This window comes from Vespa velutina, chromosome 3 (assembly GCF_912470025.1).
Source record: "Vespa velutina chromosome 3, iVesVel2.1, whole genome shotgun sequence".
NCBI lineage: Eukaryota > Metazoa > Arthropoda > Insecta > Hymenoptera > Vespidae > Vespa > Vespa velutina.
Window position 1 is genome coordinate 7,071,270 of NC_062190.1, and position 27,470 is coordinate 7,098,739.

Below are 27,470 nucleotides of genomic sequence, written 5' to 3' on the forward strand. Positions count from 1 at the left end.
AAGCGAAAGGATGTGAGGCGCGTTAAAAGGACCGACATCAGACTAATCGATTTTGGCAGTGCTACGTTTGACCATGAACACCATAGCACAATTGTTAGTACAAGACATTACAGGGCGCCTGAAGTTATTTTAGGTAAGTTAATATAAATATTTGAGTTAGCAAATAAGGAAAATGGGTTGGAATTTTTTTTTTGTTTTGTGAAGTTTTTAGAGTATTTCGTATCTACTTGAATAACAGACATTATTGTATAATATTTTTTATTGAAACAATGTTTTGATATCTTATATCTAAATAAATTTATATTTAGTATTATTTTATTAGTATTATTTTACTATTATTTACTATTATTAGTATTATTTTATTCTAAAAAAAAAAAAAGCTTTCCTATCATATGTCAGTAAGTAATGTTATATATAGTATTTTTTTAATCAGACATTTATAATATTTTATATATAAATAAATAACACTTTCTTTTATTTTTTATTTTTTATTTTTTTTATTGAAATCGTTTAGTATTTTTTATTCTAAATAAATAATGTTATAGAATATATTGTTTGAGCGAAACACCTTTTACCATTTTATAACTCAAATAAATAATACTAATTTTTTTATATTGAAAATTCCGACATTACTTATTGACCAATTCAATGTGTAATGGAAATCATATTTTTTTTTCTCTCTGATGATACATTTAAAACGAAATATATATTTTTTTCTTTGTTCTTCTCGTAGAATTAGGATGGTCTCAACCTTGCGATGTATGGTCCATTGGTTGCATTCTATTCGAATTGTACCTGGGTATAACCTTATTCCAAACACACGATAATCGTGAACATTTGGCAATGATGGAACGTATATTAGGTACAATTCCACATCGTATGGCAAGGAAAACGAAGACGAAGTACTTCTATTACGGTAAATTAGATTGGGATGACAAAAGTTCAGCCGGCAGATATGTTCGTGACAATTGTAAACCTTTATACGTAAGTTAATCCTTGATTCTGTTGTTAAAAAATAATTTTCTTCGATTTTTTTTTTTCGAACGTTTAACGACTTATAAAAAAATTTGCAATATATGTTTATTTTTCTTGATCTTAAAAAAAGAAAAAAAAATTAATTTATTCCATTCGCATATAGCGTTATTTGTTGTCGGACGACGATGAACATCGACAACTATTCGATCTTATTAAAAGAATGCTGGAATATGAGCCATCCCAAAGGATAGCACTGAAGGATGCCTTGCAACATCCATTTTTCGACTCTCTTCCAGCGCATCAGAGATTAACCGATCCACGTGCAGCCGGTGATTCACAACAAAGTCATGAACGATCGCACTCGCTCTCTCGATGAAGCTAGGAAAGGGACCGACTTCCGTACTGGACAGACACTAATAATAATAATAATAAAAATAATAATAATAATAAGAAAAAAAATAATAATAAGAATAATAAGAATAATAATAATAATTATCCATTTTCAACGATATTACTGCCCTACGTCTTTGTACTCGCTTTCTCTTTATCTCATTTTTCCTTGAGTCTCTCAACGATGATAGTTCTTAGTTATTATCGTCGTTGTTATTCTTGCTTGAGAAAAACTCGATGACATTATGTTACGTGAAATACTTTGCACGAAAATACCCACGAAAAAAATGATTCGAAAGAAAAGAACGAAAGGAAATAAAAAAAAAAGAAATAAATAAATGAATGAATGAATGAATAAAAAAATTAAATAATAATGAGCGTTGCATGTTCTTTTCTTCCTTTTTTTTTCTCTTCTTCTTCTTTTCTTTCTTTCTTTTTCTTCTTTTTTTTTTTTTTTTTTTTTTTTTTTTTGGAATTCAGATTCATATAGAGCCTATAAAGAAAATTTTGGTACTAGCCAGAGAAAAAAAAAGAAAGCGAGTACTGTGCGATAGCAGCATGCAGCAGCGACGGGGGTATAAAAGGGACGGACGGAGGAAACTTTGTTAAGCCAAATGTGGTGGAATTTGAACTTTGATCGGGAACGTTTTACATACGCATGTAGTAGTAGTAATGCGTCTGTATTACGTGTGATATATCTCGACGATTCGTAGGGCCTTTTTTCACCGGGTCGATCTTGACGCGCGTTAATATCTCGTGGTTTATTTCTTGGACCACCAATAATAATAATTATAATTATAATAATAATAATAATAGTAATAATAATAGTAATAATAATAATAATAATGATAGTAATAATAATAATAAATAATAAATAATAATAATAATGCTAAATTTCAAACGCACCAAGGTCCTCTTCTCTAACTTACTGGTATCGGAAACCAGTATGTTATATGCGTGTGTGTGTGTGTCTGCTCAGTTTAGCGTAACAGAGTCCCAAAATTGTAAAACACACATTTTCTATAAAACACTCTTCTGTACATTTTGCCTTTAATTTTATTATGATGTTATTATATAGATGAACAAAGTTTGAAGTAAAAGAAGAAAAAAAAAAGAAGATTACTTGGGAGGGGAGCCGGGGGCTGGCGTGGGAGGGGGGAGTTTGTAGTTTATAATCTATTTGTTATAATGACCGTGCCGAGCTGTAGTAGTAAGTATCGGATTCTTAGAATATAAGACGGTAGATAATTGCGTATGTGTTTGATGAATAAAAGAAGTTATATAGAAAAAGAGAGCGAGAGAAAGAGTGAGAATGAAAGTGAGAGAGAGCGAGCGAGCGAGCGAGCGAGCGACGAGTGCAGTGCGTGAGAAATTAAAAATGAATGCCAATCCCATTATCATGAAATACATATACTTTATCGTTCAAATATCTAAATGATATAATTATTTTTACGCGATACAATGCTCTGGGTGAAGATAACATCATGATGGTGTATCGCTCTATTATCTTGAAAAGCAGAGAAAACGTATTTATTCATTTCTTTGATCGGATATATATCGAGTTTTATCATTTTTTATGGAACGACTTGATTACCCTTGAATTTATTATTGTACTCTCTTGCGTTTAAGGAAAAAAAAAAAAGAAAAAAAAAAAAAAAAAATAAAAGGTCATTTGTTCTTCTATTGACGCAAATACAACGAGGATATAATATCGTCTCTCTCTATATATATATATATATAAATATATATATATATATATAAGTATATAACACACATAATGTGTATGTGTGTATATATATATATATATCTCGCGTCTTACCTCATTTGACGATGTGTGTGAGATACGTGTTTATTATATTTACATGTACGAAAGCATTTCTCGACTAGTGTTATGTCGTCACGAGAAGTAGTACTAACGCAAGTGTTTTTCTCTTTGTTCTTAGTTTATTATTATAAAACGCGAAAGAATTTTTAAGTTGTTAGCTACTCTCATTTACCACGATAGGAGGAGAATGCCTAATTAACAGAAAGTACTGTTTCGATTAGTAATAAAAATGCGTTTCTTCGAAATAATCGAATTAAAATTTTTTATTTCTATCAATTAATACAATTGTACCATACCAAAAAAATGTGAATAATTTACAAAAGAAAAAAAAAAAAAAAGAAAAAAAAGAAAAAAAAAAGAGAGAGAAAGAATTAAGAATAAGTTATAACTTTTGGTCCTCTATCGTAAGAGACAAATTTTGATTGATAATTTCGTTTTCCACCTTTTTCTTTTTTCATTTATACAGATACATTTGCCCGATCAACAGGCTTTCTCGTAACAATTATTAAGTCGAATAATATAATTTTAAATTATAATTTAATTAACTCGAAACTTTATATACGATATTAAGTGTTGAACGCGATATTTTTATATGAAGATTTAAGCTTTTGGCCATTTATAAGTTGGTGGAATAGATGACTTATATTCTGTATCGTATAACTGTGCTTTAATGAATTCCATGTGGTCTTTAGGCTCCGGTAGAACGGTTGCGAATGCTGTAGAAAGAAAAAAGAAAAAAAATTGATAACGATTATACAATTAGTGTTCCTTTTCATGAGAAAAAAAAAGTTTTATATGGTATCTTAGTATGTATTACTTACAGGAACGATAAGCGTATTCCATAATTCTAGTTGCTATACACAAGGAACATTTTTGTATATCTGCCAGAGGTGGATACAAAGTACCTTTGTTCAAATCTTCTTCCGTTACCAAGTTGGAAACGGCTTCGGCAGCGATAAGAAACGTTTCTTCAGGAATAATTCGCATACCAGCACAAATTGCAGCTAGTGCTACTCCAGGGAATATATAACTGTTATTTCCTTGACCAGGATAAAAAGTTTTGTCATCGATTTTGACTGGCTGGAAGGGCGAGCCACTTGCGAACAAACATTTTCCCTGTGTAAGTTATAAAATTAATTAATAATCGATAAAATGATTCGTGGTATAAATTCTAAAGGAGAACAACAAATGTACGTTTATAAATATATTACCATTGTAGCCTTGTAAGCTTGCTCAGCCGTACATTCAGCTTTGCTAGTTGGATTACTCAAAGCAAAGATCACAGGTCTTTCGTTATTGGATGCCATTTCTTTTAATATTTCTTCATCAAAAGCACCTCCTACCGCTGAGGCACCAATCAATACAGTTGGTTTAGCAATTTTAATAACGTCCAATAATTTCTCCACAGGTTTTTCTTCCCTGGCAAACTGCAATTTGTGTTCCGTAATTCCACCACTTGGACGATCCTTAACAACCAATCCTTTTGAGTCTATCATCCAGATTTTACTCTTTGCTTCCTCTTCGCTTATACCTTCCTTCTGCATCGCCATTACGCATAACGTAGCTATACCTAATGAAGCCTGAATAATCGTCAAGTTATTACAGGTAATAAAGGCAATATTTATGATTGATATTTATTACTGATATTTATTATTGAATTTCATTCATTTATATACAAACCTCTCCCGCTCCTAGGAAAACAATAGTATTTTCTTGAAGCTTCGTTTTCGTCACTCGAAGAGATGCTAAGAGACCAGCTACAGCTACGGATGCTGTGCCTTGAATATCATCGTTAAATGTACAATAATGTTTTCGATACTTGATCAATAATCTGAAGGCATTAGCATTTCCAAAATCTTCAAACTGTATCAAGGTATTTTGTCCGTAACGTTTTACTACCGCTTTCATGAATTCGTCCAGAAATTCGTCGTATTCCTGACCTGTGACACGTTTATGTCTGTGTCCAATGTAAAGAGGATCGTCCAATAATGACTGTAAATAATAATAATAATAATAATTATTATTATTATTATTATTGTTGTTGTTGTTGTTGTTGTTGTTGTTGTTGTTGTTGTTGTTGTTGTTAAATACTAAATGAAAATTAATTTTTAAAAAGAAAGGAAAAAAAAACCAAAATCTTACCTGTGTATTAGTACCAACGTCAAGTGTTATCGGAAGACAAGTGTGTGGTTTAATACCAGCTAAGGCCGTGTAAAGAGCCAACTTTCCTACAGGAATTCCCATACCGTGTGCTCCCAAATCACCGAGTCCAAGTATTCTCTCGCCATCAGTAACAACGATAGCACGTACATCGTGTTCAGGCCAATTTTTCAATATATCATAAATATATCCTTTGTCGTGTATACTTATGAATAATCCACGTGGTCTGCGATAAATCAGACCAAATTTTTGACAAGCTAGGCCAACCGTTGGTGTATATACCAATGGCATCATTTGTTCGACGTTGTTCATAAGTAAACGATAAAATAATCTTTCGTTTCTGTCCTAAAATATAAAACAATGAATTCTGTAGTAATCGTAAAAAAAAAAAACCCAGAAAAAAGAAAAAATATATGAACGTGTCTCTATCGGACGATACCTATAGATTATTTATTTTAGAGAATTATTTTAATGAATTATTTTAGAAAATTATTTTAGAAAATAAATACATACCAGTAGGCCTATGAGATATATATATTTAAGAAGGTCATCAGGATAACGTTCCAAATTCAAACGGCAAAGTTCTAATTGTTCCTCCTGAGTCTTCACAGCGGCTGGTAAAAGTCCATGTATACCAAGCAACTGTCTTTCTTCTATGCTAAAGGCCATTCCCTGAAGATAAAAAATTATATATAAATATATTTTTTTTTTCCTTCTTTTTGATCTTCAATCAATAATATTATATTTCTCGATGAATCAACAACGTTCACCATAATCTTATATTACGTTAATCGTAATGTAAGAGTTTATTTAAAGATACAATATTCAAGTTGATAAGAAATTAGAATTAATCCGTTCGTTGACCCAGTTATGTCATAATCATTGATTTTTTTTCTACAGAAAGGAAAGTATACTTCATATATTTTATAATCGTTATTCTTTATTGTCGGCCATAAGGCAAATACATATAATGACTTCATTTCGAAAAAATTACCCCAAGGATATATATTTTTCACGATTTCTACGATTGATGTTTCTAAGGATATATCAATCAGAAAGATATGTTTATAATCGTTGCAGAGATACATTATATAAGATTTCTTATGTAATGGTTTGAGTATTTTCTATAATCAAAGTATGTTTTGTTCGATGATGTAATGTACAATGTGAGTGATTTAATTAAAAGGTATTTGAACATCTTGATCATTAAAATAAAAGGAAAAAAATAAAAAAAATAAATGAAATAAAATTAAGAACAAAAATTTTTTTAAAGATTAAAAGAGTTAAAAGAAAAAAAGTTGAAAAGAATTATATAAGAAATGAAAATATGTTTCTTAAATTGAAAAGAAAAAAGTTTTCCTATCTTTTTTTTTTTCTCCATTAATTCTTTTCCTTGAAAATTTTCCTCGTATTAATGCGTACAAAAAAAAAGTAATAAATTCAGGTGTTCTCATTTAAATGTTTCTCGGTCGAGTTTATCGTCAGGAATATTTACGATTATTTTTAAATAAAAAGAGTATATTTTAAATATTAAATCCTAACATGGAATCTGTCCTCGCTCAGGGCCATATTAATCATGCGACTGGGGCCTCGCTCTTTATGGGATCACATTTTGAAGCTTTATTCCTTACAAACAACATAAAAGAAAACTTTTATTTTTGTTAAAAAAATAAAAAAAAAAAAAAAAACAAATGCGTGTGTCTGTGATTTTAATTAATTGAAATAGATTTGTTCTTTTGATATCTCACAATGGTGTTATTTTTAACATCTCTAATAGTATAAATGCGTCTTGCTCTTGAATTCGTAACATCATCTATATAAACAGGTACGATTTCATTAACTCAGTCATTTGCAAAAGTTTAATATAATTCATGATTATATTAACGATGTTTGATATAATTCATGATTGTTCTTATGTCATGAGAAAGAAAACTATCAATCAATCTAGACCGTTGCCTTTGTAAAATTTTATGCATTTCTTCTATTTATATATCAATGACATTTATATATTAGGCATATGAAAATATAAAACTTCGAATACATTTATTCTCTATATTTATTTTATCTATATATATATATATATATATATATATATATATATATATAATTTTTTTTTTTTTTTTGAGAGAAAGTTTCTAATCCTCAAAAAAAATCATTTAATTCGGATCAAAGTACGATAAATTGCAGAAAAAGTTTTATCAAATTCTACGTATCATCATAATTCTAGAAATTATTAAAATTGAAATAACTTGAATGTATTTATGCAACAATTACAATAACTAGCATAATCATGGTATAGTATAATTGCGTTGTCTCGACAATTTCCTTTTGAAATTGCCTCTCCCTCTCTCTCTCTCTCTCTCTCTCTCTCTCTCTCTCTCTCTCTCTCTGTTTTTTTTTTACGCAAATCGTAGAGCAAAAGTCGGGTCAAACAATCAATGTTATTATTAAAGCACAAATATTTATATTATACTAATATTTATATTATACTTTTTGTTAGTATCTTTTTTTTTGTTTTCTTAGTTTTTGCAAATTTTTTTTTTTTTTTTTTTTTTTTTTTTTTTTTATTTTTTTTATTTTATTTTATTTTTTGCTTTTAATACAAACCTTTGAAATTTATTTCATAAGACAAAGTTAAGTAGGAACAATTGTGATTGTTGATATTAAAAGAATAATTTTATTTCAAGAGAAAGGAAGAAAGAAAAGAAATATATACGAGGTCACTTGTATTTTTCCATAGACGTCGGAAGCGGTCAATGACAACGAGACTACGTTTGATACTTGTCGTCCGCTAAACGAGTCACTGACTACAATACTAATCGACTTCTATAAATCGTAATATCTATAAGACATCGACCTTTGCAGATATATTCCCTTGAAAGTTTAATACATGTAGATGCATATTTTTTTGGTAAAAAAAAAAAAAAAAAAAAAAAAAAAAATAAAAAAAAAAAATAAAAAAAAATTTAAATAAGGGTAAAACCTCGAATTAACATTTGAATTTATTTAAATTAGATTATAATAATTAGGAATAATTATTGTTTAATTTAAATTATTTATATTATTTAATAAATTTCATTTTCAGGACGAAGTTTTAACCGTGCATGTTTATATATATATATATATATATATATATATATATATATATATATATATATATATATTTCTTTTTTTTTTCGAACATAAATCTATCAAAAATTAAAATAGAATTTTGATGTTTTAAATTATACAGATCAGATCGAATAAAACAAGAAACATTTATTGTCATCTAATAATTTATTTTATTTATCAATTCTCGTTCAAATTTTTCTCATTTTTATTCAAGTAAAATTTGTAAATGTGTACGTACATTAGAGATTATAATTCAAGAAAAAATTATTGTTACGTATGATAATATATTTTATATATTAACTCTACCGTTGAAATTTTTACAGGTCATTTTACAGGAGAATATTGATGGACAGAAGTGAGGATTATGAGTGGAAGATTTTTGTTTAATTTCATCGAGTTGGATAACTGTCAGAAATTTTATCTCATCTAATCTAGTTCGATGAGAGATATTCAAGTCCACAAATCGATGATTTGAACGATAGCTTAATCATAATGACTCGTATGTTCGTTCATTTTTTAATCTGTCATAGAAATACTTCACGAGATAGACGATGGAATGATTATACGAGTCGTACAACGTTAGATAAAATATATATTTTGTTTCTTCTATAGATACGTAGAATTCAATAAATGATCAAAATTTGCTTTGAAAATGAACATACGTAAAGCGATAAAATTTGATTTCGAATTCTAGGTGCATCTGTCAGCGTATTCCATTTTCAAAATCGTGAAATTTAGGAAGTAAGACTCACGTCAATCATTTTAATGGATCATATAACTTATTTTTTGCTAATTCAGTTATATATATATATATATATATATATATATATATATATATATAGTTTTTTTTTCGTTAACTATCTAATGTAATTAATTTAAGTTTAATGATAGACGAATAATCATATAAATTAATTCAACAAATTGTTTTTCTTTTTGATATTATACTAAAATATATTATTTCTCAAAATGTTTGTGCAAAAATATATTGTATCAGTATTAGGATACTGACATAATAAACCTCTTTTTTTTTGTTTTTTTTTTCTTTTTTTTGTTTTTTTTTAATTATTATTAATTTATTAAACTCTTTATCATGCAAATATTAATTTTCCATAACATTTTCATTCTTTGCATGTAAATAATTTCTTAAAAAAAAAAAAAAAAAAAAAAAAAAAAAAAAAAAAAAAAAAAAAAAAAAAAAAAAGACATCCATTGATATATTGTAGACGTAAATCTCAGTGCAAGAAAGTTCAAAAGGATAAAGAAGGAGCAAGAATTGCAGCAAAGAAAAGAAAACTAATAATAATAATACGTGCAAGGCCATGACAATTATGGTGGATTTTGAAAAGATGCATCGAACAATGAAAATCAAAGGAAAAAAAAAAAAAAGAATCAAAGAGAAAGAAAAGAAATGTTTTTAAATAATACCCTTCCGTCCAATGCAAGAAGTGCTTCCGGTACATTCGGTGTACGAGCCTTGTCAGGACTAAGACTCCACCAATCGGTCTCCATGTAAAGAAAAAAAAAAAAAAATTTGCTCACTTATGACACAACTATTTTTCTTTACTCTTCTTCTTTTTCATGAAGATTTCAAATCCCATGACAAACAAGTGAACGTGGAAACGGTTGCCGGGGTTCTTCACTCTCTCGTGCTGGCGACCCTCCTCCGGAAAGTCGCTAGTCTGACCGATCGATAAAGGGAACCCTACGATTTCTTCGATGCAAAGTAACACGCGACCTTATTGCAATCATACACTATGACGTTGTGGAAATATTTTGAAAATTAAAAATGATCTCATTTCACGAATGAAAATGTGTTAAAAAAGAAAAGGATTAATAAAAGTCAAAGAAGCAATAAGCTTAATGTGTTAATTATAAAATAATCGATAATTTGATTAATCAAAATTATTGAATTATTTCGAGAATTGTAAGTACTTGAATCTTGTTATAACTATAACCAGTGATCATTGATTTGATATTTAATATCTTTCACTATAGCGAAGTTGACGAAAATGTTTATAATGTTTAATGTTTTATTTTGTTCTGTAAATTATTATTATTATTTTTTTGTTTAACTTCTTAAGTTACATCAAATTAATATAGAACGAATTATAAATGAATATACGTAAGAATAAAAAAATGCATTTCTCTTGTCACGAAGATGTCAAGATATCCTTACGTATTATTAGAGTTTTTAATTTACGTTAAAAATTTTATTGGGTATGACTATGGTCAGTTTTAATTTTACAATTATTTTTAATTAATTTTAATGTTCATAGATTAATTGTTATGTAAATAATTAAATAATATTTTTAATATTTTTCAATTAATCGATTATAAATCATCATTGACAAATGTCGAAGTAAAATAAAAGAAATTTTTTAGAGGAACAAATTTGATATTAAATGACTCACATGTAACTCCTTTTTTACGAATTTTTTTTACATATTTGTAACCGTTATTTTTCCTTAAATATACTATATAAAGAAAAACAATGAATTATATATGTACAGCTTGACTTTGCATAGAACGCATTTGTGAATATACGTGGAACAAAGTTCAAGAGAGATAAAATAAGCGCAATGTCGAATAGTTACTAGGATTATATGAACGTTGAGTAGGAATATACAATGAGCGTGCAGGAGATACAAATACATGGGTCAAAAGTCTCTAGGTGTTCCGAAAAATCGATTTTTCTTTTTCTTTTTTTTTTTTTTTGAGACGGCTAATTTTTTTAGCTGCTATTTAGTGAATCAATATTTTCAAAAGTTTTAAAACAGTTTTTTAAATAAATGGTCAGTATTTATAATGAAATTACAGTACTTAATATAAGTTGACGGTATTACACTGATTAATATAAAAACTGTCAATATTTTAATTAAAATATTTATATATATATATATATATATATATATATATATAATAATTTTTCAATGTTTTAAATAGATCATCAGTATTTATAAATTATTTTATTTTTATCAATTATTTTACATTTTTTATAATATTCAATAATAATATTTATACTGATCTGTTACGATTACATGTTAATATTTTATTATAGATATTAATCATTTATTTTTTTCATAAGAACTTATCATTAATTAATAAAAATACAAGTGATATTTTTTAATATCCAAAAAATATCACTTGTAAAAAATATTCTATTAGTTTGTATATTATGTATTATTTGGATTTTTTAAGTAATTGATTTTTATCAAAATCATTTAAAAACTTTTGACACATCCCGTACATTATCACAAATATATTCGGTAAATATAGAAAAAAAAATTGTCCTTAACGAAAATTGTATTAAGTAAAAATTTTTTTAATATGACAATTTTAATTTGATTAGTACAATATTATTAATTAAATGACAAAAATATAATTGTTAAAATCAAAGAAATTAATCTAACTATCTGTCAGATACCATAAGTTCAATAATGTGATAATCTTTGCAAACAATTGTGTAATCAGATAAAAATCATCTAACTTTCATGGAGACTATCTTTGATAGATTACAGAGAGAAACAGAGAGACAGAGAGAGAGAGAGAGAGAGAGAAAACAAGAGAGATCACTTGACTCATTAAAAAAAAAAAAGGACGAAAAAATGATACTTGAAGTAAGAATTAAAGAAACATGAAAGTATAAAGAAAGATGATCAGAAGTCCTACGTGACGGTGATCGCGTCGTCGCGAACGGATTCAACGAATTTACGTTCTCTCAAAATGTAGTTTACAATACTGTTTCTTTATTGCGTCAGATACGAAGAAGTACCTCTTTCTAGAAAAAAAAAATTTTTTTTAATATTCGATCTATTGAAACTTTTCTCTTTTACTTTTTTTGTTTTTTTTTTTTTTTTTTTTTTTTTACTGCTCATATTAATTACAATTATCTATTTTGATACGAAGAATATAAATAATTTCATTCATATTAAGAATTGACATTAATCGATATAAATAGATAAAGATCGTATGATTCAATAATTATTGTCATTTTAAATAATAAATAATTTCTTCTCCTTGTGTAATTTATAAAAGAAGAAATCATTTGTATAAAACTACGTTAGAGATAATTCATTAAATTATCATCAGATTGACATTAATTTTCGATACACCCTATATACAAACACATACGTATGTATATATATATATATATTATATAATATTATATATATATATATATATATAATAATACATGAACATATATATATATACAAATATATGCACATATATATATATATATATATATATATAAATATATATATATATAATATTATAACCCTTTCGCTTGTAAAATAATTTTTTTTTCCGTAAATGAAAACCACCACTCATTTACAATTGAACGACGCTGAAGAGTAAGATTCTCAGCTCGATACGCTCTATTCCTATCTGACCGTCAATTTTTTGATAGTATATATATATATATATATATATATACACGCTCCTTGTATCTGGTTATATACGCTTATATAGGCCGTTCGGAACGAAATGAAGTTAAGAGTGCAAATCATTACGGTGATCCTAAGCAACAAGTTATATATATATATATTATTTTATACGTCAGATCGAAATTAATTCTTGACACACCCTATATATTATATTAAGAACTAAAGAAAATCGTTAAGGGGAATACTAAGCAACAAGTTTAACCAGGTTTACGGTAGATTACAAAACGATTATTATGCGCGTTCACATTATAGATTACGTTGCAAAAAATTACAGTAAATATTTTTTTGACAATGCAAATAATAATAAACGTTATATTTTCCATGACAATCACAATTTAGATTATTTATTCATTGTGATAATTAATAAATATATTATCTATCGACGAATTTAATATATAAATTTTAATTCAATATGTTCATCGATTATTATCTGTCATAAATACAAGCAAGTAATTCTAACGTGATAAAGGCAAAACAACAAGAAATTCTTACCTTGTTCAATTGAGGATTCTTGATATGATCGATACCACGAAGAAGGCCATGACACAGAGCATCACCGCTTCCAGGTTGACCAAGACGATCACGTTCGAGGTTCGACATCGTTAAAGGTTGTTTGGTCTTCGAAGCTACTCTTGAACTGCTTTGAATCCTGCAAACGAAGTGCGAGACTGAACACAGATTGCAGATGCTCGTCGGTAGGGTAGAACGCAGTAGTGCCATGACAAGGTGAGGTTAGAATGTGTGAGGAGTATGAAGTATAGGTTCCCAAGGCCGTACACACATTGATTTGAATTAGTGGGCATTAGAAATTCATTGTACTTATTCGAATTTACGTTATGTTATGTTATGTTACGTTACGTTACGTTACGTTACGTTACGTTACGTTACGCTCCTTTTTTTCTTTCTTTCTTTCGTTTTTTCTTCCTTTGGAAGTGGGACAGAAGATATATTTTTAGAAATATAAATATATAGTTAAGAAAAAGTATAAATATGTAATAGGTTAAGAAAATCGAGATTTATATAGAACAAATTATCTTGACGTAAGACGATACTATATATATATATTACGATTACATAATCACATTTTGAATGAGCTAATTTTCGTCATGATTTTTTATCTTATCTTTTAAAAATAATTTCTCTTCTTTTCTTCTTCTTTTTTTTTTCTTTTTGTTTGTTTTACTTTACTCGATCATTGAATTTTTATTAGAAAAATTCAATTAAGTTTGGAAAAAAAATTGTGAATTCTCGAATAGCAATGAACGAGAACACGAAGGTGAATTCATATTAAAGGAATTTATATTAAAATATTTTCACTAATTTTTTTTTCCTTTTTTTTTCATCTTATCTCTTACATATCGTTGTTTATGAAATTAGAAAAAAAAAGAAAAAAAAAAACGTTACGTTTACACATACGATGGACTTTAGTTTTAAAAACGAAAAAATATGTCGTATGAGCAACGACGAATTTAATCTAGTTTTTTTTTTGTCTATGGGTACCTTACTCGATATAGACGTCACTGGGAGACGATCAGATGATTCTCTAGCGTATGACCGTGCAATGCGCAGTCGTGTATTGTCGCCCATTGAGCGATGAGGTGTATCATGCAAAACGTAGAATAATCGTGAAATTATTTACGATACTATTGGTCAAAGAAACTTTTCACTTTAAGAAAACTTTTACTTCGAAATTCTAAATAAAATAATAAGAGACATAAATATACATATATGAATATTTTTAGAAAAATGCACTTGCATATCTCGCGTACACACGCATAGACTTACACACCTCACGTATATATAATCGTATGATTTTTTTGTTTATAAATTACAATACAGAGGGCGCGAATAATTATTTTTCAATAATTTACAAATATTATTTGAAAGGTCATTAATATAATTGAATAGTTTTCGTAAAATCAATTATTTATATATCTTTTATCGTATTAAATTTGTATATAATATATCGTATAATATATATATTCAATATATTTCAATATATCGTATAATATATTGAAAAAAATTTTTTAACCATAATACAATAGTAAACATAAAATGATAAATATTATGACATTTTGAAAGAGTCATGTACTTCCTCATTATTTCTCAACCTATTTTATTATTTATCATTCACTAAAAGCACGATAACTGACGATAAATATATACATGCATCAGACGGTGCACTTTGCACGATGATTACTAAAATCGTTGGTATACATCCGTAACTCGTATAATATGCACTCTTTTAAAAGAGTACATGTAAACAATCTAGCTTTTTGTTATTATATATATATATATATATATATATATATATATATATATATATATATATATATATATATATATATATATATATATAAATTTTTCATGCATTCTGTACATTAAAAAATATCTTTAGATGATATGATTATGTCGAATATTAAAAAAAAAAAAAAAAATAAATGAAACGGAAAATAAAAATGAATAATAAATAAAATAAAAAATGACATTGAAAATTTCTTTCTTTGAAAAAATATACAATGGAAAAATTACTCGTTATTAAACAGCTGATCGTATTGACAGGTAACAGGTTCAAGGTCCTTGGTAGCACGAATCAAACTTGTTGAATGACGGTGAAAGACAAAGTAGTATTGTTCAACTAATCGATCGAACAAACGTTTCGAGGTCATACTAAAAAATTTTTCTAAGACATAGTCACACTCGTTCGATTCGACATCGCGTGTTATACTGACTAATTTTGCTTGAACGATCGTCTTTCACTTGGATTAAAATTGACTTAAATGTAATTATCCGAGTCAACATAAGTTTCATATAAATCTTTTGATAACGATTTTAAACGAATATTATTATCATCGATAGACGTCAGACATATAACAAGTTTATCGTATATTAATTCACAAATTTTAATTATGCTTCTGAAAATAATTTTTTTTTTTTTTTTTTTTTTTTTATTTATTCGTTTGTATCTTTATTTAGTTTATTTGTCTTTTTTTTTATTTTTTGTAATCATCGATCAACAAAATTTTTGATGTTTCGCAATGTCATTCGTTATTATAAAAAAAGAAAAAAAAGAAAACATTTTAACGAATGATTTCATTAATTTGATCATTGCAGATCTTTCCGCGATTAATAATTAACGTTCTTGACGAATGATAATTTTGATTTTTATGTATATTTTTTTTTTTTTCTTATGAATGCACGTTGGTCAAGAATCGTACGATTAAGTTCCCTGACCATAGTAACGATGATAACAGACATAATAACAAAAAAAAATATTTGATCTCCACTCGGAAAGATATCTCACGTATGATAATTATAAGTTGATCGTATGACATTAATTATAGATCAGAAATTGGAATCGTCTCATACATATATACACACAACATACATATATAGATAGATATAAACGATTTACAAGGAAAGTTATTTTTTATATTATGTAAAATTATTGCGAAATAATTCATTTCCTATGAATTTCTATTATCGAAAAAAAGTGAAATATTAGAAATTTCGTTGATACTATTACGACCCTACATATTCGAAAGGCTAGAGTCATGTTAATAACCGAGCTAATCCTATCGAATTAGAAAGGACAGGTCCACTTGTATTCACTCTCGAAGATCGTTTAGAATGCATGCATTCGTATTATTAGCATATTATCGTAAATGTCAACGATCTTAAAATATTGTCGAACAATATTATGTTATATAAAAATTCATCTTTGAGAATGATTTTCTTTTCTACTTTTATAGGATTTTGATAAAAACAAAAACAAAACGAAAATCTCCTAATTACATTATCAACGTTAAAAATAAACAAATTCAATAATGATATTATGTAACGATTAATATATTTAATAATACAAAGTACAATCGACAGAGTCTATTTTTGTTATGTCTAGGTCAATCGATCAAGATGTTAAGAACGTCAGTTTCTCGAATTTTTATATTGAACAATCGAGGAAACCTTGAGTTCGATTCTAATCTTTCGTGATATTAGTAGACTATATCAGAATCATGATTCCGCATTTCAATTGATATCTTAAACACTTATGTATATATATATATATATATATATATATATATATATATATATATACATATATACAATATATATTTTCTTTTTTCGTACTAAGAAAAAAAAAACTAAGAAAAAACTGCATACGCTTTTCTGAACTTATATAAACGATGGATAATGTTAGATAAGGATAATTTCATACGAATGGTAGACTTAAGTTAATTTCAAATGGTAGATAAGGATAAATTCAATACGACTTAGCATTGAATTGAGAATCAAGATTGATCATTAGATAAACTTGTCTTATTACATTTTTTTCTTATCACTTCACATGTATTTATTTGATCTGTATTTTTATTAATTAATGGTAAATGTTTCGTAAAAATAATTTGTCAATATATATATATATATATATAGACATACTAATATTTTTATTAAGTATTAAATAATTAAGTGTCATATTTAAGCGTCACTTATATCACATAATGATATTTCGTTATAAATATTGATCATTTATTTATGAAATAAATATATATTATATGTTTAAAAATACCGACCGAATAAATAGCTACGTTTTGTTATTGCTACCTTAGATTAGCATAATATAGATCGGACGTCGATTTTTTTGAATATAATTTGATTTATTCGGAAAAAATTAATAAATAAATAAATAAATAAAAATAAAAAAGAATGAAGCCATGAATTAAATAATGATCTAAATTTTAACTTACATCCTGCTATTCCGTGGACAATTTTGAAGTTCCTTCGTATTTGTACTACCCATGATAGCGTAGCTTTTATTAATTAATAATTAATCCACACAATTTTTTTCTTTTTTTTTTGTCCCATAAAAATGATAAGAAATATAATACGATTTTAGATTTCAATGCCGAAGTAGATAAGATAGCGACGAATAATTCAACGACGTTAGTGTCACTTTCGTCAAGTGAAAATATCTCTTCCGATCGCGAAGAAATCGCGAACGTGACTGCGCCCGCCACATGGAAACGTTCGAGAGAAGAAATATTCGTGCTTGCCAAGCGTAACGGTGCCGTTGAAATCGGCCTTAAGGACGTAATTTCGAAAAACGAATGATTAATTCATTATTCGAACGAACTATAACTTAATTCACAAGAACGAGTATCATTTTAATTTGTAATTAATGATATTTTAAAAGGAAAGAGAAATTTCGCAATGTTCAGGGAATGTCTTACGTGGGTAAAGGAAAAAAAGAAAAAAAAAAAAAAAAAAAAAAAAAAAAAAGAAAAAAAAGAAAAAAAAAAGAAAAAAAAAAGAAAATGATATTTATTTATTTATTTGTATTTTTATGTTTTTTTCTAAGGGGAAAAAAAAAACAAGAATAAAAATAGTCGTATTTTTATTCGATGAGAAAGTTCGAAGACGAGAAAAAAATTCTATCGTGTAAATTCATTGTTGTTTAATAGGCGATAGCAACGCATATGATATTAATCATGTACAATTAGTAAAAAATTAATTCACGATTAAATGATAAATATATGAAATAACAAATGATTCATTATTGATATCAGTAATGTTTTGTAAAAAATATGTGTGTGTGCGTGCGTGTATGTATATGTATACATATATATATATATATATATATATATATATATATATATATATATATATATATACATATGTAGTAATTATATTATAAAGAAAAAGGAAAATTTTATATAATAATTTCTATTTGATTTTCGTCGTATATCGAATATTGATTTTGTAATCGAATCATTCAATTAACATTCATAGATAATATATATATATATATATATATATATATTTATATATAAATATATATAGATACATTATATAGTAATTAAGTGCGGGTTCTTTCAAATACGTATACGTATACATATATTCATACATTTTATTATCAAAGAAAAAGTAAAGACGTTTCATTTCGAAACTCTGAAATGAGGTCATCTCATGGTCTACCTTTTACTATGAGCCAAACAGACTATAATTTACTAAAGAATTACTTGAGATAACTTTAACGCTAATTTATCTTTTTTTTTTTTTATTCTTTTTTTTTCATTTTGTTTTCTTTTTTTACGAAGTCCCTCTCTTTATGGTGAAAATGATAATACATGAAGGCTTTTATGATATTTGACAAATTCAAGATAGTGATAAGGATAAAACAGAAAAAAAAAAAAAAAAGAAAAAACAGATAGGAAAAAGAAAAAATAATGTGAAATAGAAAAAAAAAAAATGATTTAAGAGTCTGCGTTCTACCTTCCGAATCTACTTATGCTCGATGATGATGTCCATCTTTTAGAAATGGCCTTGAATAGAAGCATTCACCACCTTCTGCAGTAGCAATCTTCGATCATTTATTTTTCAATTTGTGTATGCTTTTTTCAAATATAAACGAAATCCGGTTTTTCTCTTTTCTACATTGTACGAATTAAAAAGAAAAAAGAAACGACGTTTGAAAATTCACGTAGATATTTCCCTTCATCTAACTAACTTCACGAATAATCAAATTCTCTTTATGTTATCGTTTAGAATTTTGCGATTTATCGATTTGATATTTTCTTTCCTTTTTTTTTTCTTTTTTTTTTTTTTTTTTTTATCGAAATCAAATTGTTCGTGTCGCATCGTATGTCAGGATTATTAAAACTTTCATTATAACACTTTTTGATAGTTGTTCATTAAAGTTGAAATTAGCGCGCTCTGTGAAAGTAACTACATATGTATGTGTATATATATATATATATGTGTGTGTGTGTATAATAATTGATTGCGAATAGCATACATATGCACTTACACACACACACAACAGTTACGTGCCGTGAAGCGAATCAATTAATATCTTTTCCTTTTTTTTTTTTTTTCTGAAGTTGATTATCATAAAGATTTTTAAAAATGATTTCGTTCTAATCTCCTTCTTCTAAGAATTAATAAACTACGGGCTACGTTTCACTTATTTCTTTTAGAAATTGGCAAATATTTTCTTTGAGATAACCTCATTTCTCTTCTTTTTTTTTTTTCATAATTTGAGATATTTCTTTTTTTTTCCTTTTTTTTTTTTTCTTTAAATGAATAAAACACATTTTATGCGCGTAACAATATATTTTCAATTATTCTCGTGTAAAAAGTTTGATCTCAAAACTTTATATTATATATTATGTGATAATAATTATGACGTAATGTAGTAGTACTTGCGTAATTTAAATTATATATATATATATATATATATATATATATATATATACATGTTATTAAATTTTAATAATAATATTAATTAATACTTATTATGTGGCTCGTTGGTTTTTTTTGTTTATTTTTAAAAGTAAGTTTATTTGACACAGCCATATATTAGGTACAAAAGTATAATCTTACTTAGAAGACTTTTTACATTATTTTAATAAAAATATATCTATTAGTTATCATTAGATAAATCTCTATAGGTAATCAATATATAGAATTTTATAATTAATATTGTAAATGGATGTTCATAAAACAATCGGTAATACATGAGGGTAAAATAAAAAATAGTGAATATAAAAAAAAAATTTTACCAACTATAGCAAATTATAATACTTAAGAATTAAAGGTAAGGGGATAGGATAAGGATTAGATGATTTGAGGTAACTTAATCTACAGGGAGAGTATATATACAATGGGAGCATATATACATTATGTACAACTAATCTATACGTTATAAATCTCTATCACACTTTTTTTTTTATTTTTTATTTTTTATGAGTAGAAGATATCTCTTATCGATGTATTATGATTACTATTGATCTGTATTGAGTAATTAAAATTGTTTAAATCTTGTTCTTCGGCGTAGATCGTCCATGTATGTTGCATCTTCTCGTAGCTAGAAGTATTTTTTACATAATCTATCAATATCATTTAAATCTCTATTCAGTAGTGCTTTCGAGAAAACGTAGTTCTCCTGATTATCTTCATCCTGGATATTATTAATTTACTGTTCTTAGAGTGTCTTCGGCGATAATATTTTAGTGGAAGATTATTGTGGTCTTGGATTAGACCATTTTTGTCACAATAAATGAATAATTCCGGTGGAATGTAGCCTGAATTTAATATACTCAGAATTGATATCTGCACTTAAGCTATTGTTTGTACGATCAATGTTATTCAAATATTTTCTGGTTATTTTAAGAGAAAAACCAGTCAATTCTATTAATATTGACATTGTTGTAAATGGTCTCGTTTTTTATTCTCCTTTTATAATCTGATTCAGCGGTTCTGTGCGTTCTTAGGCATGATCTCAAGCAAGATCTTTTAAATCTTTTTATTTTTTCAATTATAATTGTACCTATATTCAATAATGTAGGAGCTGCATAAGTTAAAATAGTTCTCACCAGTAGTCCATAGCATATTTTTATTACTATGGTTATATGGGCTTCGGTATCTAATAAAGTATAGTCTCGTTATTAAAAAGGACTTTGTTGAGTGTAACTTCTTGATATTGTTGCTAACATATTTTTGGTAATAGTCATTTTTATTTACTTGACTTTTAGATATGATTTCCCTAATGGATTTGGTAATTATTTATTCGAGATTCTTAATGTTTTCATCTATTTCTTCTATTGAGTGATTTATATTTGTGGGAAGCGGTGTATTATTTTGTATTTTCGAGTCAATCGAAGTTATCATGTTTAGCAAACTTACGCCAATTCGCTTTTTTGAAATTGAAGATGGCTGCTCTGAGTGGTGCCATTGATACGCCTTGGAAAAACGTATTTGTGTCAATTTTAAAGGTTAATGCGATGTGGTCGCTATCATATGGATTAGTTTGTATTTTGTTCCTTATTAAGTCCAAGATCTCTATTCTACTGTCCGCAATACAGTAGTCAAGGTAGGAGCTGTTTCTAGTGTATGTGGGGTTGGCTGTTGAGTATATTATCGCTTTGAATTTAATGCCGTTGTCTTGTACCCATTGATGTAGGCGTCTGCCACTATCATTTGTAGCCTTATCTCCCCAAATTGAGTTTCTTGCATTTAAGTCACCCGCTATGATGTAGTAAATTTCGTTGTCCCCTAATCTGAAATCTCTAAATAGTTGATCAAGTTCCAAATGTATTTTATATTGTCTTTTATTATTATCGCTGTACCCCCTCCTTTGGTATTTATTGCTCTATCAGATCTGACTATTTCATAATTCTTAAATTTTGGTTTGTGCTTATTATTTAATTTAGTTTCTGATATCAATGCAATGTCATAACTCTGTTCTTCTAAGTACTTTTGTAAGTCTAGCCACTTTTTTAACAAGCACAGCGAGTTAACATTTATAGCAATCAATTTCATTATGTTATTTATATTTTTGTTATTCTTTATTCCATTGAGACATGAAGTTGATTTTTATAGCGTTTTGGATAACTTTGTTATTTAGTTCTAGAATTTGCGCCTTGATTTCCATTAGACTGTCCTTAAGCATAGTTAATATTTGATTTATATTATTATTGTTATTATCGTTATTGACTTTAAATTCCTCATGTTGAACTGGTTTATGTTGACTACTCAGGTGAATTGCTTGGGTCATGTTATTGGCTGGCCTCTGGTTATCTTGTTCTGATATATCACTTTTTTTTTCATTGCTCCTCACTATGTTCGCGTATGAGATTTTTGGGTCCGTGAATTTATTAACTTTATTGATTTTATCCATTACCCGCTTATCTTTTATTTCTTTATTTTTTTTTTTATGTCCATTACCATTTTCATAAATGGGCATCCTAGGTACGATGCTGGATGTCCGTTTTGGCCACAATTTGCGCACTTAAGTTTTTCTTTTTCTGATGAATTGCTCAGCAAACATTTTCCCGTGGTTCGTGGGGTTGGACACATTTTACGCATCTGTACCCCATATTACAATTAGAGCTGGCATGCCCCATTCTTTGGCAGTTTTTACATTGGAATATTTTGGGCCGTCTAAGCTTCTCCCATCTTACTCTTTGGTTGAGTAGTATTTTATTTTTAATTAGTTCTTGTGGGTCGCTGTTGCAATCGACTTGCACTATGAAGTGATATTTCTCTCAGTTTTATTTGTCGATCCGTAGTTTGCTGGTTTTAATTATCTTGACTCACATTATCTTTCTCATGTTGAGCGCGTTAAGCGCTGTTGTGACGTCAGTAGTGTCGAATCCTCCCCTAATTCCTTTTACCACAAAGGTCTTACATTTAGTGTGTTTAGGCGTAAATGTATGGAATTTCTGGTTTTTAGATTTTAGGACGGTTATGCATTCTTCGTGCGTTTCACTATCCATGATTGTAAATCTGATCATATTACTATCTATTTGTTTTATTAAAAACGAATCCTTCGTAATCTTGTTGTCGATAAGCAAAATAATTATGTCCCTAAGATTAGCATTTTGTATATATATTGGGGGGATTCGGATTTTAGGGGTTCTCTGGCTGTTGCTTCTTGCTGTGACGCTATTGGTCTTATCGTTGTCCCCCTTTTCCGTAAGGCTCATGTCATCCGACAGCGCCTCGAATCTGTTATCAGATTCGTAGCTTGGGCCTTGTTTGATGACTGGGTTTTTCGGTGATACCGTTTTTTTTGGTATGAGGAACACTTCGGTATTCTCATTCTCTTTGTTCGCGACTATTCTTTGTTCATTATTCTGCGTTTATAATTGGTTTTACCCGATAGTTGCCTTCGAATAGGCTTGACAAGATTCTCGTATTGAATTCATTGCCGAAGTTCTTGATATTTCTTCTTAATAATTTATTCACTTCGTCAGATGAATTGCTTTTTTCTAACTTCCTTTTTTGGCTTGACGCTATGGCTTTTTTTTTTGGGACCGTGAAGGGGCGTCGGATGAGACCACTTCACGTACTTCTTATAATTTTATTGTCTGCTTTGCAACAAACCAACACAATTATCACTATAGGTAAAGAAAATCACCCGTCTTGCGGTAACTGACGTTATTTTTTTATAGTGCGCCCTCCTAGTAGAGGCTTGTATTGTCTTTCTTCTCTCACAAGAGCACCGATACGCACGTCCGTCTTCTTCGAATGCTCAACAAGAACTGACGGCTCGTTGGTCTAGGGGTATGATTCTCGCTTAGGGTGCGAGAGGTCCCGGGTTCAAATCCCGGACGAGCCCGAAATTTTTTTTTTATTTTTCTCTTTTTATCCGATCTCTCTTAAATCAATTTTTTCATTCATATTTACTTGTTCTTTTTCTATTATTTTCATACTAATAAATAATATCGTTTAATTAATTAATTCAATATTTTTCGAGTAAATCGAAGTTACAATACGAAGTTACGTTACATTCGTATTTATTTTCTTTATTTATATAAATACCTCTTTGTTACTATCGATAACGTTCTTTTTATTATTATTATTATTATTATTATTGTTATTATTATTATTATTCGTATTTAGAAGAAAGAAAACACGACTATCATCGTATGAAAAATTACCTTGATTCTATTTCTTTAACACGTTCCATGCCATGTGTACCACCGGTGGACGCAGTCATTCTTTTTTTTTTTTTTCTTTAGTCAAAATATCGAATGGCCTGAACGACAAGTCAGGCAAAAATGGCTTGGCACGGAACGTGTTAAATGGAAAAAGTCAATGAAATGTCTCCACTATTAGACGGACCGGAAAGTAAATTTTAACAATCAAATATCGACGTTTCTGCGCATGTCGATATTTGATTGTTAAAAATTATTAAAAATTTATTCGTTTAAATTTAATTTAAGAAAGCGACATTACTTTCCGGTTCCTCTAATATATGTATATATGTTGACCTAACTATTAATGGAATTTTATGATTAAATCGATTAACCAATTTGGCTAATTAATATTAACTGTTTGCGTATCAGAGGGTTTTGACAAAACATGGTCGAAAAACGCCAAGGAACGCGATCGCGCTTCTTCGATTACACATCGAAAAAAGCCGAAGAGCACGATAGCGCTTGTCATGTTCAATATGGTAAACAACTGGGCCGCGCTTTTCATGTTTGTTTCTTTTATGCCAACATTCAGTTATGAAAAAAAAACAAAAAAACAAAAAAAAATATATATATATTCTATTAATTTAGAATAGGTAACAACAAAATACAAATTGGATTACTGATAGCGATGCGACGTACATGCGTCTGAAAGGCTGACCGCGTTTCGACAAATTTCGGGTGGGCCGTCAGTTGTCTGTTTCGGCCAAAGGTCTTGGCTTTTTTCGACACAAAATTTGAAGAGCGCGAAAGTGGCTGATGGTACGCAAACGGTTAATGTGACTAATACTTGTTTTAACTATTTTTTATGAGATAACAATATTTCTTATAACGGTATCCATTTAAAATCACATTAGCCCGACGAAAAGTATCACGTCTTTTTTTTTTTATTATTTTTTTTTTTTACCTGTATAACACCTCCTCCGGATCCATTGCCGCAATTTAAGAATTCGGATGGTAGATTTAACATTTTTCCAACTCAATTCAATGTTATAACTCGGTAAAGGCGGGCGAACATATCCAAGAAAATCCAGCACCATCAATTCTAGCGCATAAAAGCTCGCCAATAATGGATCGCATACGATTGGGAAGAAGGATAGTAAGCGTAGAAATTAGGTGAATTCCAGTGGGTTATCTAAAAAAAAAAGAAAAAAAAAAAAAAAGAGATCGTTTTTTATCATTTTCTTTCGTGTGAAAGGAAAAGCAAAGAAGAGAGAGAATGATCAATCAACACGAATACGTTGTTGTTTTTCCGTATGTTTGAAAATTGTATTTCTCAATTTTTTATTAACACGTTGACTGTCTTATGAAAACATTGGTGAGCGAAGTCCTTCAAATGTTTATAATTGTAAAAGTTAATTGAAAAATATTGATGGTATTAATGAATTTTGAACATTATCATTAATTATAGAATATTTTGAAATAAATGGTAATAAAAGTGATTATTTAGTAAAAACGTTCTCTTATTTAATCATATTTGTCATTATTTTGCCATTATATGTCTAAAATAATAAAAATTCTTTCCGTTATAAACAAAGCATGCGATTTCGGTGTGTCAACGTGTTAAAGAGCGAGAAATACGTCCATATTATATTTATCTTACCTCAGGCATAATTATTCTTTCAATATTTTTGAAAACTTTTTGCCAGGTCTCTGCTTTTTTAGGTGCTTCCTTTGGTATTATTTGACTGAGACATTTTGGTTCAACGTTCGGTAAAATAGATCTATCTCTCAATGTTTGCATATAATTTACGATAAAATCCATGGTGAATTTGCCAAATTCAAGAAAATCTTTGATATCCATACTTGCATTTCTTTTTTTTTTTTTTTTCCTTTTTTTCTTCTCTTTTCTTTCCCTTGGATAAATATTGATTATTCGATATGTAACACTTAAAATCTTGACAATTAATAGTAAACTAAGGATTAATCGATTTAAGGTCTACGAGATCGCGTTTTGAATATTTTAAAACTTTTAATTTCTTCTTCTTATTCTTTTTCTTTTCGTTTTCCTTCAAAAAAATTGAATAACCGACACATCGATTTCGTAAAAAGTCTCTACACAAATCAACAAATACATATTGTATTATATGTATTCTATTGATCTAAATAAGAGAAAAATTCTTTATAGATTTATTATAGTTACGACAAAATTAAAAATAACGTAGATTATTATGGTATTTATGAAATCTAATAACTTGTCGAGATTTGTATTACTCTTAGTTGTCAAATTTCTTGAATTTTTTAGATTTCGAAATATATTAATCAAATTAGAAATCGAATAAATTATGAACTTTCATACATAACACATGTGATTTAAAATTAGCAATAAAAAAGAAGGAGCATAATGAAATGATAGGAGGAAAAGACAAAAAACGATAGAAAAAGATTACAAACTTACCATTAACACAAAAAATATTTTTCCCTTTTAAATATGATTAATATAATTATTACTGAAACACAATTGTCCTCAATCCGAAGGAATTTGAAATACTGTAACGATTATATACGTATCACTACTTATTCTATACCTCCGGCTTTCCATCTTCTTTTCTTTCTTTTTTTTTTTTAATTCGGTCGGTTGTAGAATTACGTATTGCTTCTACATATATTTCCTCCTTTTTCTTTTTCTTTGCCTACATTTTTTTTTATTCGTCGTTACATCGTTATAACCTTGAGTAGATAAAAACTCCATTACCATTGAAATTAACAACGAGGAATTATTTTTGATGTTTCCTATTATTCTAAATAATTTACGATAAACATTTTGTGGAAACATTTTAAATACATAATGATCAAGCGATGTAATCCGAAAAAATTGTTTTATCATATTTTTCTTTGATCTTCATCGAATACCGAATGGAGATAAATTTAATTCCATTTGTAAATTTTTTTAAGTTAAATTTAATAACTTTATCGAGATATATGAATACCATCAACAAAAAATTTCTTATTATTACTTCGTTGGAGATAAGACTTATAAAAAAAGAAAAATCTCTTCCAATTTTTCTTTTCTCAAGAATCATAATTCTTAATTCCGTTATTTTTCGTGTGGATTTATATAAAGTGATCATTCAAAAAAAAAAA

The 27,470-nt window shown here is 27.9% G+C and overlaps 2 protein-coding genes and 1 non-coding gene across 10 annotated transcripts in view; 2 read left to right on the forward strand and 1 right to left on the reverse strand.

The window, feature by feature from the left end:
- The window catches only part of LOC124947458 (dual specificity protein kinase CLK2), a 13,905-nt gene extending 12,172 nt beyond the window's left edge, over positions 1 to 1,733 (forward strand). For 3 of the 6 annotated variants that reach the window (XM_047489606.1, XM_047489605.1, XM_047489610.1), the window contains exons 7-9: positions 1 to 133; positions 734 to 984; positions 1,139 to 1,733. The exon at positions 1 to 133 is cut by the window's left edge and continues 12 nt beyond it. In XM_047489606.1, the coding sequence (XP_047345562.1) occupies positions 1 to 133; positions 734 to 984; positions 1,139 to 1,351 (597 nt within the window). In that variant the 3' untranslated portion in view covers positions 1,352 to 1,733. The remainder of the gene's footprint in view (positions 134 to 733; positions 985 to 1,138) is intronic. The other 3 variants (XM_047489609.1, XM_047489608.1, XM_047489611.1) reach the window with 1 other exon arrangement.
- Positions 1,734 to 3,435: 1,702 nt separating this feature from the next.
- LOC124947460 (NADP-dependent malic enzyme) lies at positions 3,436 to 27,377 on the reverse strand. Of its 3 annotated transcripts, XM_047489630.1 has the most exons (10): positions 26,785 to 27,377; positions 25,990 to 26,242; positions 25,294 to 25,521; positions 13,399 to 13,555; positions 5,864 to 6,022; positions 5,333 to 5,695; positions 4,871 to 5,182; positions 4,402 to 4,770; positions 4,012 to 4,306; positions 3,436 to 3,906 (listed from the first exon to the last, which is right to left on the reverse strand). In XM_047489630.1, exons 3-10 carry the CDS (start codon positions 25,317 to 25,319, stop codon positions 3,791 to 3,793), a joined length of 1,797 nt encoding a protein of 598 aa, XP_047345586.1. In that variant the 5' UTR covers positions 25,320 to 25,521; positions 25,990 to 26,242; positions 26,785 to 27,377; the 3' UTR covers positions 3,436 to 3,790. The 3 variants fall into 3 exon arrangements, with proteins under 3 accessions (XP_047345586.1, XP_047345585.1, XP_047345583.1); XM_047489629.1 differs by lacking the exons at positions 25,294 to 25,521; positions 25,990 to 26,242; positions 26,785 to 27,377 and adding an exon at positions 17,655 to 17,914; XM_047489627.1 differs by lacking the exons at positions 25,294 to 25,521; positions 25,990 to 26,242; positions 26,785 to 27,377 and adding an exon at positions 15,439 to 15,626.
- Positions 23,957 to 24,028, forward strand: Trnap-agg. The gene has a single exon. It is a non-coding gene; the product is annotated as a tRNA-Pro (tRNA).
- Positions 27,378 to 27,470: the final 93 nt, after the last annotated feature.

Excerpts from the sequence above, each read along its gene's own strand:
- LOC124947460 (XM_047489627.1), bottom strand. The coding sequence starts at position 15,575 with ATGACCTCGAAACGTTTGTTCGATCGATTAGTTGAACAATACTACTTT. Across the intron at positions 6,023-13,398 it reads AGAATCCTCAATTGAACAAG|GGAATGGCCTTTAGCATAGA; the intron begins GTAAGAATTTCT and ends TTTTATCTTCAG. Across the intron at positions 4,307-4,401 it reads AAGCTTACAAGGCTACAATG|GGAAAATGTTTGTTCGCAAG; the intron begins GTAATATATTTA and ends TAACTTACACAG.